Here is a 15319-nt window from a genome sequence, read left to right on the forward strand (position 1 = left end):
TGGTTGAGAGGATTCATGTAATATCATGATTGGTTGAGAGGATTCATGTATTATCATGATTGGTTGAGAGGATTCATGTAATATCATGATTGGTTGAGAGGATTCATGTATTAACATGATTGGTTGAGAGGATTCATGTAATATCATGATTGGTTGAGGGGATGTACGTGTGTTCCATAGTTGCCATGGTAAGTGAGGTTGGAGATTCATGGTACTTGTAGTCCATGGTTATAACCTGTTTTAAGCATATTATATTAGCAGTGGAAAAGCAGTTAGCTTGGCTAATAGACCTACTTGCAGGCCGCTGCTAGCGTAGCCTAGCCGTTAGCTTGGTTAATACACCTACTTGCAGGCCGTTGTTAGCGTAGCCTAGCCCCAGCTGTCTGCAGGCCACCATGGCCTCCTTGGTGCCCCAGGTCCCTCCACAGATCAGGCCCCAGCTCCTGGTCCCGTTAGCCTCTGTGCTCAGCACCTCCACCCGCCCCTCATACCGCGTACGGCCCCCTGTCAGGCGGATCTGTGGGGGGCAGACGGGTTAGGAAGCGGAGGGCGGGTGTGTACGAGTATGAGTGCGGCGATGGGGGAAGTATGGTCTGGCTGAATACGGGACATTTAGCCACACTCTTCGAAAAAAAAGGGTTCCAAAACGGTTCTTCGTCTGTCCCCATAGGATAACCTTTTTGGTTCCAGGTAGAACCCTTTTTGGTTCCAGGTAGAACTCTTTTTGGTTCCAGGTAGAACCCTTTTGGGTTCCATGTAAAACCCTCTGTGGAAAGGTTCTAGATACAGGTCATTCGGAAAATATTCAGACCCCTTGATTGTTTCCCACTTTTTGTTACGTTACAGCTTTATTCTAAAATGGATTCAATGGATTCTTTCCCTCATCAATCTACATACAATACCCCATAACAGTTTTTTTTTTAAATATTCCATTTACATAAGTATTAAGACCCATTCTTCTCTGCAGATCCCCTCAAGCTCTGTCAGGTTGGATGGGGAGCGTCGCTGAACAGCTATTTTCAGGTCTCTCCAGAGATGTTCGATCGGTTTCAAGTCCGGGCTCTGGCTGGGCCACTCAAGGACATTCAGAGACTTATCCTGAAGCCACTCCTGCGTTGTCTTGACTGTGTGCTTTGGGTCGTTGTCCTGTTGGAAGGTGAACCTTCACCCCAGTCTGAGGTACTGAGCGCTCTGGAGCAGGTTTTCATCAAGGATCTCTCTGTACTTTGCTCTGTTCAACTTTCCCTCGATCCTGACTAGTCTCCCAGTCCCTGCCTCTGAAAAACTACCCACAGCATGATGCTGCCACCACCATGCTTCATCATAGGAATGGTGCTAGGTTTCCTCCAGACGTGACGCTTGGCATTCAGGCCAAATAGTTCAATCTTGGTTTCATCAAACCAGATAATCTTGTTTCTCATGGTCAGAGTCCTTTAGTTGCATTTTGGCAAACTCCAAGCGTTTTACTGAGGAGTGGCTTCCGTCTGGCCACTCTACCACAAAGGCCTGATTGGTGGAGTGCTGCAGAGATGGTTGTCCTTCTGGAAGGTTCTCCCATCTCCACAGAGGAACTCTGGAGCTCTGTTAGAGTGACCATCGGATTCTGGTCACGTCCCTGACCAAGGCCCTTCTCCCCCGATTGCTCGGTTTGGCCGGTAGGCCAACTCTAGGAAGAGTCTTGGTGGTTCCAAACTTCTTCAATTTAAGAATGATGGAGGCCACTGTATTCTTGGGGACCTTCAATGCTGCAGACATTTTTTTGGTACCCTTCCCCAGATCTGTGCCTCGACACAATCCTGTCTCTGAGCTCTACGGACAACTCTTTTGACCTTATGGCTTGGTTTTTGCTCTGAAATGCACTGTCAACTGTGGGACCTTATATAGACAGGTGTGTGCCTCTCCAAATCATGTCCAATCACCTGCATTTACCACAAGTGGACTCCAATGAAGTTGTAGAAACATCTCAAGGATGATCAATGGAAACAGGATGCACCTGAGATCAATTTTGAGTCTCATAGCAAAGGGTCTGAATACTTATTTAAATAAGGTATTTCTGTTATTTAAAAAAAAAAATGTTTTACACTTGCAGACATTTCTAAAAACTTGTTTTCACCTTGTCATTATGGTTTATTGTGTGTAGATTGATGAAGATTTTTATTTATCAATTTTTATTTATTTGATTTAATCCATTTTAGAATAAGGCGGCAACGTAACAAAATGTGCAAAAAGTCAAGGGGTCTGAATACTTTCCGAATGCAATGTAGCACCTTGTTTTCTAAGAGTGTAGACATACTATGTCTGCATCTCAAATGGCACACTATTCCCTATATATAGTGCACTACTATAGACCAGGGCCCTATAGAACCCTATTCCCTATATATAGTGCACTACTATAGACCAGGGCCCTATAGAACCCTATTCCCTATATATAGTGCACTACTATAGACCAGGGCCCTATAGAACCCTATTCCCTATATATAGTGCACTACTTTAGACCAGGACCCTATAGAACCCTATTCCCTATATAGTGCACTACTATTGAACAGGACTAATTGGGTGCTATACTTTAGGTTAAAGGTTTCTGAAGCTCTTTGTTGTGCATCTAATGTTATGTATTGGTATGTGTTGTCAAAGGCATGTATTCATATGTATTGTTAAAGGCATCTATTGTTATGTATTGCTAAAGGCATCTATTGTTATGTATTGTTAAAGGCATCTATTGTTCAAGGCATCTATTGTTATGTATTGCTAAAGGCATCTATTGTTCAAGGCATCTATTGTTATGTATTGCTAAAGGCATCTATTGTTATGTATTGTTAAAGGCATGTGTTTGATGAGAGTAAAGGATGTCATTACACACATCACATAGTCAGGATGCGTCCAGGTTTTACATCTCTCAACACAATACTACTAACATTGTATTGAGCATTACTGCAGCAAACACTTCTGCCCGATCGGGAATCTATCAACACATTGCTGATCAATAAACTGTTAAAAATTCACAGTAAATATTATACCCCCCCCCCCCCCCAACCGCCCAATTTGCTTAACTAACTTTTACTTATGCCTAGATTCAATCTGTAGTGCTGAAAATCCACAGTATAGCACCATTTAAATTGAAAGGAAATGTTCCCACGTCCCGTAAACACTGTATTACGGTAAAACACTGTATTACGGTAAACACTGTATTACGGTAAAACACCGTATTACGGTAAAACACTGTATTACGGTAAAACACTGTATTACGGTAAAACACCGTATTAGGGTAAACACCATATTAGGGTAAACACTATATTAGGGTAAACACTGTATTACGGTAAAACACTGTATTACGGTAAAACACTGTATTACGGTAAAACACTGTATTACGTCGGCTCAATCAAATGTTCCCTTTAAATTTCAATCACGCTATAACGCGGATCTTCAGCTAGTTTATATCTTCAACTAGTTTATATGTGGTATATCTTGTATGGTCACAAGAGCATCATCTTGTCAACTACAGGTACAACGTGTTTCCAGTAAAACAGGAGATGACACTAACAGGCCTCTCTGGTATGATTGAATTTCATTGTACAGAATGGAACGGAACTGAGTTTAAATTGAATAGTTAGTCTCTGACCGAGTTCTCCAGAGCCATGTATGGCGTGTTGCACCTCACAGCGGCGTCTTCTACATGCTGGCAGTCCTCTGACGTTATGTTCTTAAAGCCGCAGTCCCACATCGACTTCTCCGTCCCCAGACACTGGACCTCATTCATGTGGATGGGACCCATCCCTAAAGAAAGAAAGAAAGAAAGAAAGACAGACCAGACCAGACCAGACCAGACCAGACCAGACCAGACCAGACCAGAACAGACCAGACCAGACCAGACCAGACAGACCAGACCAGACCAGACCAGACCAGACCAGACCAGACCAGACCAGACCAGACCAGACCAGACCAGACCAGACCAGACCAGACCAGACCAGACCAGACCAGACCAGAACAGAACAGAACAGACAGACAGACAGACAGACAGACAGACAGACAGACAGACAGACAGACAGACAGACAGACAGACAGACAGACAGACAGACAGACAGACAGACAGACAGACAGACAGACACTGCTGTAAGAAACGTTATGTGTCGAGATGTGTAGAAAACCTTAAATGAATCCAAAAACATTCTAAAAGACAGTGGTACTCATAGTAAATCCCAGGTCATTGTGTCTATAATACTGTAAGGGGTTCATCTACATAGAGGATACCAGGTCATAGTGTCTATAATACTGTAAGGGGTTCATCTACATAGAGGATCATAGTAAATCCCAGGACATAGTGTCTATAATACTGTAAGGGGTTCATCTACATAGAGGATACCAGGTCATAGTGTCTATAATACTGTAAGGGGTTCATCTACATAGAGGATCATAGTAAATCGCAGGTCATAGTGTCTATAATACTGTAAGGGGTTCATCTACATAGAGGATCATAGTAAATCCCATAACATAGTGTCTATAATACTGTAATACTGTAATACTGTAATACTGTAATAAGCTCACATAGTTACTGTGAGGTAAAGAACAGGGTAAAACACTTCATTGTGAGACTAAGTATAAGGGCTTGAGATAAAAGTCAGATAAATTAAAAGCAGATTTTTGCTGGACACAGATTGCTTTGTGGGAAGGAGTCTGGGTAGACAGTGGTTTAGGTCTACTGGAATTACTTTGTTCTTAGGGAAACCACAACAAAGTCTTGAATACATTTTTGGGAGAAATCATTACCAAAAGCATATTTCTTTCCAACCTCTTATGACATTTATTTTAAATAAAAAGAAGGAAATGTCTCACCATGGTCGATGTGTGTAATACCATTAATATATATACACTACCAGTCAAAAGTTTGTACAGCTACTCATTCAAGTTTTTTAAAAACTATTTTCTACATTGTAGAATAATAGTGAAGACATCAAAACTATGAAATAACACATATGGAATCATGTAGTGACCAAAAAAGTGTTAAAAAAAATAAACATTATTGGCATTCTCTCAACCAGGTAGCCACCTGGAATGCATTTCAATTAACAGGTGTGCCTTGTTAAAAGTTAATTTATGGTATACAGAAGATAGCCCTATTTGGTAAAATAAAAAGTCCATATTATGGCAAGAACAGCTCAAATAGCAAAGAGAAATGACTGCCCATCATTACCTTAAGACATGAAGGTCAGTCAATACAGAAAATTTCAAGAACTTTGAAAGTTTCTTCAAGTGCAGTCGCAAAAACCATCAAGCGCTATGATGAAACTGGCTCTAATGAGGACTGCCACAGGAAAGGAAGACCCAGAGTTACCTCTGCTGCAGAGGATAAGTTCATTAGAGTTACCAACCTCAGAAATTGCAGCCCAAATAAATGCTTCATAGAGTTCAAGTAACAGACACATCTCAACATCAACCTGTTCAGAGGAGACTGCATGAATCAGGCCTTCACGGTCGAATTGCTACAAATAAACCACTACTAAAGGACACTAATAATAAGAAGAGACTTGCTTGGGCCAAGAAACACAAGCAATGGACATTAGACCAGTAGAAATTTGTCCTTTGGTCTGATGAGTCCAAATTTGAGATTTTTGATTCCAACCACCGTGTCTTTGTGAGACACAGAGTAGGTGAACGGATGATGGAAGAGGAGGTGTGATGGTCTGGGGGTGCTTTGCTGGTGACACTGTCAGTGATTTATTTAGAATTCAAGGCACACTTAACCAGCATGGCTACCACAGCATTCTGCAATGATACGCCATCCCATCTGGTTTGCGCTTAGTTGGACTATCATTTGTTTTTCAACAGGACAATGACCCAACACACCTCCAGGCTGTGTAAGGGCTATTAGACCAAGGAGAGTGATGGAGTGCTGCATCAGATGACCAGCCCTCCACAATCACCCGACTTCAACCCAATTGAGATGGTTTAGATGAGTTGGACCGCAGAGTGAAGTAAAAATAGTCAACAAGTGCTCAGCATATGTGGGAACTACATCAAGACTGTCGGAAAAGCATTCCAGGTGAAGCTGGTTGAGAGAATGCCAAGAGTGTGCAAAGTTGTCATCAAGGCAAAGGCTGGCTACTTTGAAGAATCTAACATCTAAAATATATTTTGATTTGTTAAACACTTTTTTGGTTACTACATGATTCCCATACGTGTTATTTCATAGTTTTGATGTCTTCACTATTATTCTACAATGTAGAAAATAGGAAAAATAAAGAAAAACCCTTGAATGAGTAGGTGTGTCCAAACTTTTGACTGGTACTGTGTATATACAGAGTATACAAAACATTAAGAACACATGCTCTTTCCATGACATAGACTGACCAGGTGAATCCAGGTGAAAGATATGATCCCTTATTGATGTCACTTGTTAAATCCACTTCAATCGGTGTAGATGAAGGGGAGGAGACGGGTTAAAGTAGGCTTTTTAAGCCTCGAGACAATTGAGACATGGATTGTGTATGTGTGTGTGTGCCATTCAGAGGGTGAATGGGCCATTCAGAGGGTGAATGGGCAAGACAAAATATTTAAGTGCCTTTGGTAGTAGGTTCCAGGCACACCGGTTTGAGTGTGTCAAGAACTGCAATGCTGCTGGGTTAATGCCCAACAGTTCCCTGTGTGTATCAATTATTATTATTATTTTTATTATTCTTTATTTAACTAGGCAAGTCAGTTTTTTATTTTATTTATTTAACCTTTATTTAACCAGTTAAGAACAAATTCTTATTTACAATGACGGCCCACACCGGCCAAACCCGGACGATGTAGGGGCTAATTGTGTGCCGCCCTACGGGACTCCCAATCACGGCCGGTTGTGATACAGCCTGGATTCGAACCAGGGTGTCTGTAGTGATGCCTCAAGCACTGAGATGCAGTGCCTTAGACCGCTGCGCCACTCGGGAGGCCTATGGTCCCCCACCCAAAAGACATCCAGCCAAATGAACACTAGTGTGGGAGTCAATTGAGGCTCTTCTAAAGGGCAAACGGGGGGTGAAACTCAATATTAGTGTGATTGGAAAGTACTCAGAACCCTTTGAATTTTTCCACATTTTGTTACGTTACAGCCTTAATCTAAAATGGAATAAAATGGACACAATACCCCATAATGATAAAGCGAAAACAGGATTTTAGACATTTTTACAAATTATTAAATTAAATTAGAAAACCAATTATTTACACAAGTATTCAGACCCTTTGCTATGAGACTCTAAATTGAGCTCAGGTGCATCCTGTTTCCGTTGATCATCCTTGAGATGTTTCTACAACTTGATTGGAGTCCACCTGTGGTAAATGTAATTGATTGGACATGATTTGAAAAGACACACACCTGTCTATATAAGGTCCCACAGTTGACAGTGAAAGTCACAGCAAACACCAAGCCATGAGGTTGAAGGAATTGTCCATAGAGCTCCAACACAGGATTGTGTTGAGTCACAGATGTGGGGAAGGGTACCAAAACATTTCTACAGCATTGAAGGTACCCAAGGACACAGCGGTCTCCATGATTCTTACATGGAAGAAGTTTGCAACCGCCTAGAGCTGGTCGCCCAGCCAAACTGAGCAATCGGGGGAGAAGGGCCTTGGTCAGGGAGGTGACCAAGAACACGATGGTCACTCTGACAGAGCTCTGTATTTCCTCTGTGGAGATGGGAGAACCTTCTAGAAGGACAACCAGACGGAAGCCACTCCTCAGTAAAAGGCAAATGACAGCCCGATTGGAGTTTGCCAAAAGGCATTTAAAGACTCTTAGATGAGAAACAAGATTCTCTGGTTTGATGAAACCAAGATTGAACACTTTGGCCTGAATGCCAAGCGTCACGTCTGGAGGAAACATGGCACCATCCCTATGGTGAAGCATGGTGGTGGCAGCATCATGCTGTGTGGATGTTTTTCAGCGGCAGGGACTGGGAGACTAGTCAGGATTGAGGGAAAGATGAACTGAACAACGTACAGACATCCTTGATGAAAACCTGCTCCACAGTGCTCAGGACCTCAGACTGGGGCGAAGGTTCACCTTCCAACAGGACAACAACCCTAAGCACACAGCCAAGACAATGCAGGAGTGGCTTTGGGACAAGTCTCTGAATGTCCTTGAGTGGCCCAGCCAGAGCCCGGACTTGAACCCGATAAAACATCTCTGGAGAGACCTGAAAATAGCTGTGCAGCAACGCTCCCCATCCAACCTGACAGAGCTTGAGAGGATCTGCAGAGAAGAATGAGAGAAACTCCCCAAATACAGGTGTGCCAAGCTTGTAGCGTCATACCCAAGAAGACTTGAGGCTGTAATCGCTGCTAAAGGTGCTTCAACAAAGTACTGAGTGAAAGGTCCCGATACTTATGGAAATGTGAAATTTCAGTTTCTTATAAATTAACAACATTTTCTAAAAAAACTGTTTTTTTCTTCGTCATTATGGGATATTGTGATGTCATTATGGGGTATTGTGATGTCATTATGGGGTATTGTGATGTCATTATGGGGTATTGTGTGTAGATTGATGAGGGGAAAAAAACAATTTAATCTATTTTAGAGTAAGGCTGTAACGTAAAACAAAAATGTGGAAAAGGTAATGGTGTCTCAATGCTTTCCCGAAGGCACTGTCTATACACATGTTTTAGGTGTTTTATCACTTTATAGAGACAAGTTGGAAGTCAAAGGGAGAGATTGTAAAATGAACAGTGGGAAGGGGACACAGGGATTGAACCGCGATGTTCAGTTGGAGATCGTATATATGTGACTGTTCTGGGAGTGTAACCACTACACCAAGCATCTGCACAATTCCACCGACCTATATATGGTTAAACAACAGTGCTCAGTCCTCACCTTCTCCCATGCGAGCCCCAGTCAGAGCCTCCTTGGCGGAACCGAAGCCCAGCTCCCTGCACACCACGCTGGCTGACAGCAGGGTCCAACGATCGTCACACACCGTGCCCCACTCATTGTTCCTCAGGACTTCCACTCTGCCCTCACCCAGCTTGGCACCACCCTTCAGCCTCACCGTGCTCTGGTGGGAGAGGAGAGCAAGGGACACAGTTAACTTACAAAGATACAGGGAGGAGAGGAGAGGAGTGAAGAGGAGAGGAGTGGAGAGGAGAGGAGAGGAGAGGAGAGGAGAGGAGAGGAGAAAGAGGAGAGGACAGAGTTAACTCACTGTGTTCTACAGACAGGAGGCAGTTAACTCAATGTTCTACAAACAGGAGACAGTTAACTCACTGTGTTCTACAGACAGGAGGCAGTTAACTCACTGTGTTCTACAAACAGGTGACAGTTAACTGACTGTGTTCTACAGACAGGAGACAGTTATCTCACTGTGTTCTATAGACAGGAGACAGTTAACTCACTGTGTTCTACAGACAGGAGACAGTTAACTGACTGTGTTCTACAGACAGGAGACAGTTAACTCACTGTGTTCTACAGCCAGGAGACAGTTAACTCACTGTGTTCTACAAACAGGAGACAGTTAACTGACTGTTCTACAGACAGGAGACAGTTAACTCACTGTGTTCTACAGACAGGAGACGGTTAACTGACTGTGTTCTACAAACAGGAGACAGTTAACTCACTGTGTTCTACAGCCAGGAGACAGTTAACTCACTGTGTTCTACAAACAGGAGACAGTTAACTCACTGTGTTCTATAGCCAGGAGACAGTTAACTCACTGTGTTCTACAAACAGGAGACAGTTAACTCACTGTGTTCTACAGACAGGAGGCAGTTAACTCACTGTGTTCTACAAACAGGAGACAGTTAACTCACTGTGTTCTACAGCCAGGAGACAGTTAACTCACTGTGTTCTACAAACAGGAGACAGTTAACTCACTGTGTTCTACAGCCAGGAGACAGTTAACTCACTGTGTTCTACAAACAGGAGACAGTTAACTCACTGTGTTCTACAGCCAGGAGACAGTTAACTCACTGTGTTCTACAAACAGGAGACAGTTAACTCACTGTGTTCTACAGACAGGAGACAGTTAACTCACTGTGTTCTACAGACAGGAGACAGTTAACTCACTGTGTTCTACAGACAGGAGACAGTTAACTCACTGTGTTCTACAGCCAGGAGACAGTTAACTCACTGTGTTCTACAGCCAGGAGACAGTTAACTCACTGTGTTCTACAGCCAGGAGACAGTTAACTCACTGTGTTCTACAGACAGGAGACAGTTAACTCACTGTGTTCTACAGACAGGAGACAGTTAACTCACTGTGTTCTACAGACAGGAGACAGTTAACTCACTGTGTTCTACAGACAGGAGACAGTTAACTCACTGTGTTCTACAGACAGGAGACAGTTAACTCACTGTGTTCTACAGACAGGAGACAGTTAACTCACTGTGTTAAATAGACAGGAGACAGTTAACTCACTGTGTTCTATAGACAGGAGACAGTTAACTCACTGTGTTCTACAGACAGGAGACAGTTAACTCACTGTGTTCTACAGACAGGAGACAGTTAACTCACTGTGTTCTACAGACAGGAGACAGTTAACTCACTGTGTTCTACAGACAGGAGACAGTTAACTCACTGTGTTCTACAAACAGGAGACAGTTAACTCACTGTGTTCTATAGCCAGGAGACAGTTAACTCACTGTGTTCTACAAACAGGAGACAGTTAACTCACTGTGTTCTACAGACAGGAGGCAGTTAACTCACTGTGTTCTACAAACAGGAGACAGTTAACTCACTGTGTTCTATAGACAGGAGACAGTTAACTCACTGTGTTCTACAGACAGGAGACAGTTAACTCACTGTGTTCTACAGACAGGAGACAGTTAACTCACTGTGTTCTACAGACAGGAGACAGTTAACTCACTGTGTTCTACAAACAGGAGACAGTTAACTCACTGTGTTCTATAGCCAGGAGACAGTTAACTCACTGTGTTCTACAAACAGGAGACAGTTAACTCACTGTGTTCTACAGACAGGAGGCAGTTAACTCACTGTGTTCTACAAACAGGAGACAGTTAACTCACTGTGTTCTACAGCCAGGAGACAGTTAACTCACTGTGTTCTACAAACAGGAGACAGTTAACTCACTGTGTTCTACAGCCAGGAGACAGTTAACTCACTGTGTTCTACAAACAGGAGACAGTTAACTCACTGTGTTCTACAGACAGGAGACAGTTAACTCACTGTGTTCTACAGACAGGAGACAGTTAACTCACTGTGTTCTACAGACAGGAGACAGTTAACTCACTGTGTTCTACAGCCAGGAGACAGTTAACTCACTGTGTTCTACAGCCAGGAGACAGTTAACTCACTGTGTTCTACATCCAGGAGACAGTTAACTCACTGTGTTCTACAGACAGGAGACAGTTAACTCACTGTGTTCTACAGACAGGAGACAGTTAACTCACTGTGTTCTACAGACAGGAGACAGTTAACTCACTGTGTTCTACAGACAGGAGACAGTTAACTCACTGTGTTCTACAGACAGGAGACAGTTAACTCACTGTGTTCTACAGACAGGAGACAGTTAACTCAATGTGTTAAATAGACAGGAGACAGTTAACTCACTGTGTTCTATAGACAGGAGACAGTTAACTCACTGTGTTCTACAGACAGGAGACAGTTAACTCACTGTGTTCTACAGACAGGAGACAGTTAACTCACTGTGTTCTACAGACAGGAGACAGTTAACTCACTGTGTTCTACAGACAGGAGACAGTTAACTCACTGTGTTCTACAGACAGGAGACAGTTAACTCACTGTGTTCTACAGACAGGAGACAGTTAACTCACTGTGTTCTACAGACAGGAGACAGTTAACTCACTGTGTTCTACAGACAGGAGACAGTTAACTCACTGTGTTCTACAGACAGGAGACAGTTAACTCACTGTGTTCTATAGACAGGAGACAGTTAACTCACTGTGTTCTATAGACAGGAGACAGTTAACTCACTGTGTTCTATAGACAGGAGACAGTTAACTCACTGTGTTCTACAGCCAGGAGACAGTTAACTCACTGTGTTCTACAGACAGGAGACAGTTAACTCACTGTGTTCTATAGACAGGAGACAGTTAACTCACTGTGTTCTACAGACAGGAGACAGTTAACTCACTGTGTTCTATAGACAGGAGACAGTTAACTCACTGTGTTCTACAGACAGGAGACAGTTAACTCACTGTGTTCTACAGACAGGAGACAGTTAACTCACTGTGTTCTACAGACAGGAGACAGTTAACTCACTGTGTTCTATAGACAGGAGACAGTTAACTCACTGTGTTCTATAGACAGGAGACAGTTAACTCACTGTGTTCTATAGACAGGAGACAGTTAACTCACTGTGTTCTACAGCCAGGAGACAGTTAACTCACTGTGTTCTACAGACAGGAGACAGTTAACTCACTGTGTTCTATAGACAGGAGACAGTTAACTCACTGTGTTCTACAGACAGGAGACAGTTAACTCACTGTGTTCTATAGACAGGAGACAGTTAACTCACTGTGTTCTACAGACAGGAGACAGTTAACTCACTGTGTTCTACAGACAGGAGGCAGTTAACTCACTGTGTTCTACAGACAGGAGGCAGTTAACTCACTGTGTTCTACAAACAGGAGACAGTTAACTCACTGTTCTACAGACAGGAGACAGTTAACTCACTGTGTTCTACATACAAAGACAACACAGAGCAGGAACACAAAACTGTCCAGATTAAGAAACTATAGTTGAGCGAGAATATGCCAGCTTCAAGTCTATGCAATGCTAGTGTCTCTCACACACACACACACATTACTACTACTAATTACCGTAGTTTTGAGCTGCTTCTTCTTCAGTCCGTTGTTCTGTACGTACTGGGGTCCGGGTATGCAGCTGACCACGGCTGGCATGCCACCTTCACACAACCCTGTGGCATTACCTACGGAGTGAGATTAGACTCAGGAATTATGTAAATACACAGAATATAACTCACAAATATGCACAGTGAATATATTCAACATAACTCTGGTCTGATCATGGTATCTGTTTGTGAGGTATGTTCTATATGTTTAAATCGTTCTGAGAGTCCAATCTCCCTTCACAATTACCCTTGTTGGACTCCAGGGGGCAGGCTGCCAGGTGGATCTCAGTGCCAAGACAGGCCACAGAGTGGAGGTGGTACCGGTGCTTCTGACGCTCTGTGTTCAGTCTGGGGGGGTTTGAATGGGGGAGGAGGAGGAGGAGGTGGAGGAGGGGGAGGTGGGGGAGGAGGAGGGGGAGGAGGAGGAGGTGGAGGAGGGGCAGGAGGAGGAGAAGGAGGAGGAGGAGGGGCAGGAGGGGGAGGGGGAGGAGGAGGAGGAGGAGGAGGGGGGGAGGAGGAGGAGAAGGAGTAGGAGGAGGAGAAGAAGGAGGAGGAGGAGAAGGAGGAAGAGGAGGGGCAGGAGGGGCAGGAGGGAGAGAAGGAGGAGGAGGAGGAAGAGGAGGAGGAGGGGAAGAGCAGGAGGAAGAGGAGGAGGAGGAGGAGGAGGAGGGGGAGGAAGAGGAGGAGGGAGGAGGAGGAGGGGGAGGGGGAGGAGGAGGAGGAGAAGGAGGGGGGGCAGGAGGAGGAGGAGGGGGGGGAGGGGCAGGAGGGGGAGGAGGAGGAGGTGGAGGAGGAGGAGGAGGGGGGGAGGAGGAGGAGAAGGAGGAGGAGAAGGAGGAGGGAGGAGGAGGAGGGGGAGGGGGAGGAGGAGGAGGAGAAGAAGGAGGAGGAGCAGAAGGAGGAGGAGGGGGGGGCAGGAGAAGGAGGAAGAGGAGGAGGAGAAGGAGGAGGAGGAGGGGGAGGAGGGGCAGGAGGGAGAGGAGGAGGAGGAGGAGGAGGAGGAGGAGGAGGAGGAGGGGGGGGGAGGATGAGAAAGAGGAGGAGGGAGGAGGAGAAGGAGGAGGAGAAGGAGGAGGGGCAGGAGGGAGAGGAGGAGGAGGAAGAGGAGGAGGGGCAGGAGGAGGAGGAGGGGGGGAGGAGGGGGAGGAGGAGGAGAAGGAGGAGGAAGAGGAGGAGGGGCAGGAGGAGGAGGAGGGGGGGGGGGGGAGGAGGAAGAGGAGGAGGAGGCATGATACAGAAAAGACTGACTGTAATTTGTGTGCATCAAGGGGGTTGGGATCCATTTCCATTTCACTACCAGTCAAATCAGAAATTAAACCAAATTCAAATTCCAAATGTTTTTCATTCAAAGGTATTACAGAGAATTGGAATTCTTTGGTACTTCCTGAATTGACTGGAATTAAAATGGAATTGACCCCGAACCCTGGTGTGCATTATTGGTCCTATCATTGACCCCGAACCCTGGTGTGCATTATTGGTCCTATCATTGACCCCGAACCCTGGTGTGCATTATTGGTCCTATCATTGACCCCGAACCCTGGTGTGCATTATTGGTCCTATCATTGACCCCGAACCCTGGTGTGCTGATACTAAACTTTTCAGGTCTTCATTTGATTGTTGCACCAGACGCAGAGTCCGTTTGACCGTCAGCCAATTGCAAAATAACGAAAATATATGTTGATCATTTAGCCATTTAAAAAAAAATAAACTTAAAAATCTAGAAAGTCATGAATCATTTTTAAGTAGCTTTATCAACAAAGAAAAAATTCAGCTGTATTCGTTGGATGACAAAAACCGAACTTTCCCAGAAAACCACTTCTACAAGGTTATGTAACCTTTTGGCTTCGTTACAAGACTCATCTTATTGTTTGTGTTACAGCCAAGATCCAAAGTACAGCCAAGATCCAAACTACAGCCAAGATCCAAACTACAGCCAAGATCCAAACTACAGCCAAGATCCAAACTACAGCCAAGATCCAAACTACAGCCAAGATCCAAACTACAGCCAAGATCCAAAGTACAGCCAAGATCCAAACTACAGCCAAGATCCAAACTACAGCCAAGATCCAAACTACAGCCAAGATCCAAACTACAGCCAAGATGCAAACTACAGCCAAGATCCAAACTACAGCCAAGATCCAAACTACAGCCAAGATCCAAACTACAGCCAAGATCCAAAGTACAGCCAAGATCCAAACTATCTGTTTTCATCCACACATGGACAGGTCATCCTCACATGGACAGGTCATCCTCACATGGACAGGTCATCCTCACATGGACAGGTCATCCACACATGGACAGGTCATCCTCACATGGACAGGTCATCCACACATGGACAGGTCATCCTCACATGGACAGGTCATCCTCACATGGACAGGTCATCCACACATGGACAGGTCATCCACACATGGACAGGTCATCCTCACATGGACAGGTCATCCTCACATGGACAGGTCATCCACACATGGACAGGTCATCCACACATGGACAGGTCATCCTCACATGGACAGGTCATCCTCAC

At 44.4% G+C, this 15319-nt stretch overlaps 1 protein-coding gene across 2 annotated transcripts in view; it reads right to left on the reverse strand.

The window, feature by feature from the left end:
- The window catches only part of LOC129813314 (lysyl oxidase homolog 3B), a 328772-nt gene that overhangs the window by 139811 nt on the left and 173642 nt on the right, over positions 1–15319 (reverse strand). For both annotated transcript variants that reach the window (XM_055865659.1, XM_055865656.1), the window contains 5 exons: positions 13046–13146; positions 12767–12876; positions 8843–9023; positions 3620–3774; positions 347–517 (listed from right to left, as the gene is read on the reverse strand). In XM_055865659.1, the coding sequence (XP_055721634.1) occupies positions 347–517; positions 3620–3774; positions 8843–9023; positions 12767–12876; positions 13046–13146 (718 nt within the window). The remainder of the gene's footprint in view (positions 1–346; positions 518–3619; positions 3775–8842; positions 9024–12766; positions 12877–13045; positions 13147–15319) is intronic.

The sequence above is a fragment of the Salvelinus fontinalis genome, chromosome 16 (genome assembly GCF_029448725.1).
Source record: "Salvelinus fontinalis isolate EN_2023a chromosome 16, ASM2944872v1, whole genome shotgun sequence".
In the NCBI taxonomy this organism is placed as follows: domain Eukaryota; kingdom Metazoa; phylum Chordata; class Actinopteri; order Salmoniformes; family Salmonidae; genus Salvelinus; species Salvelinus fontinalis.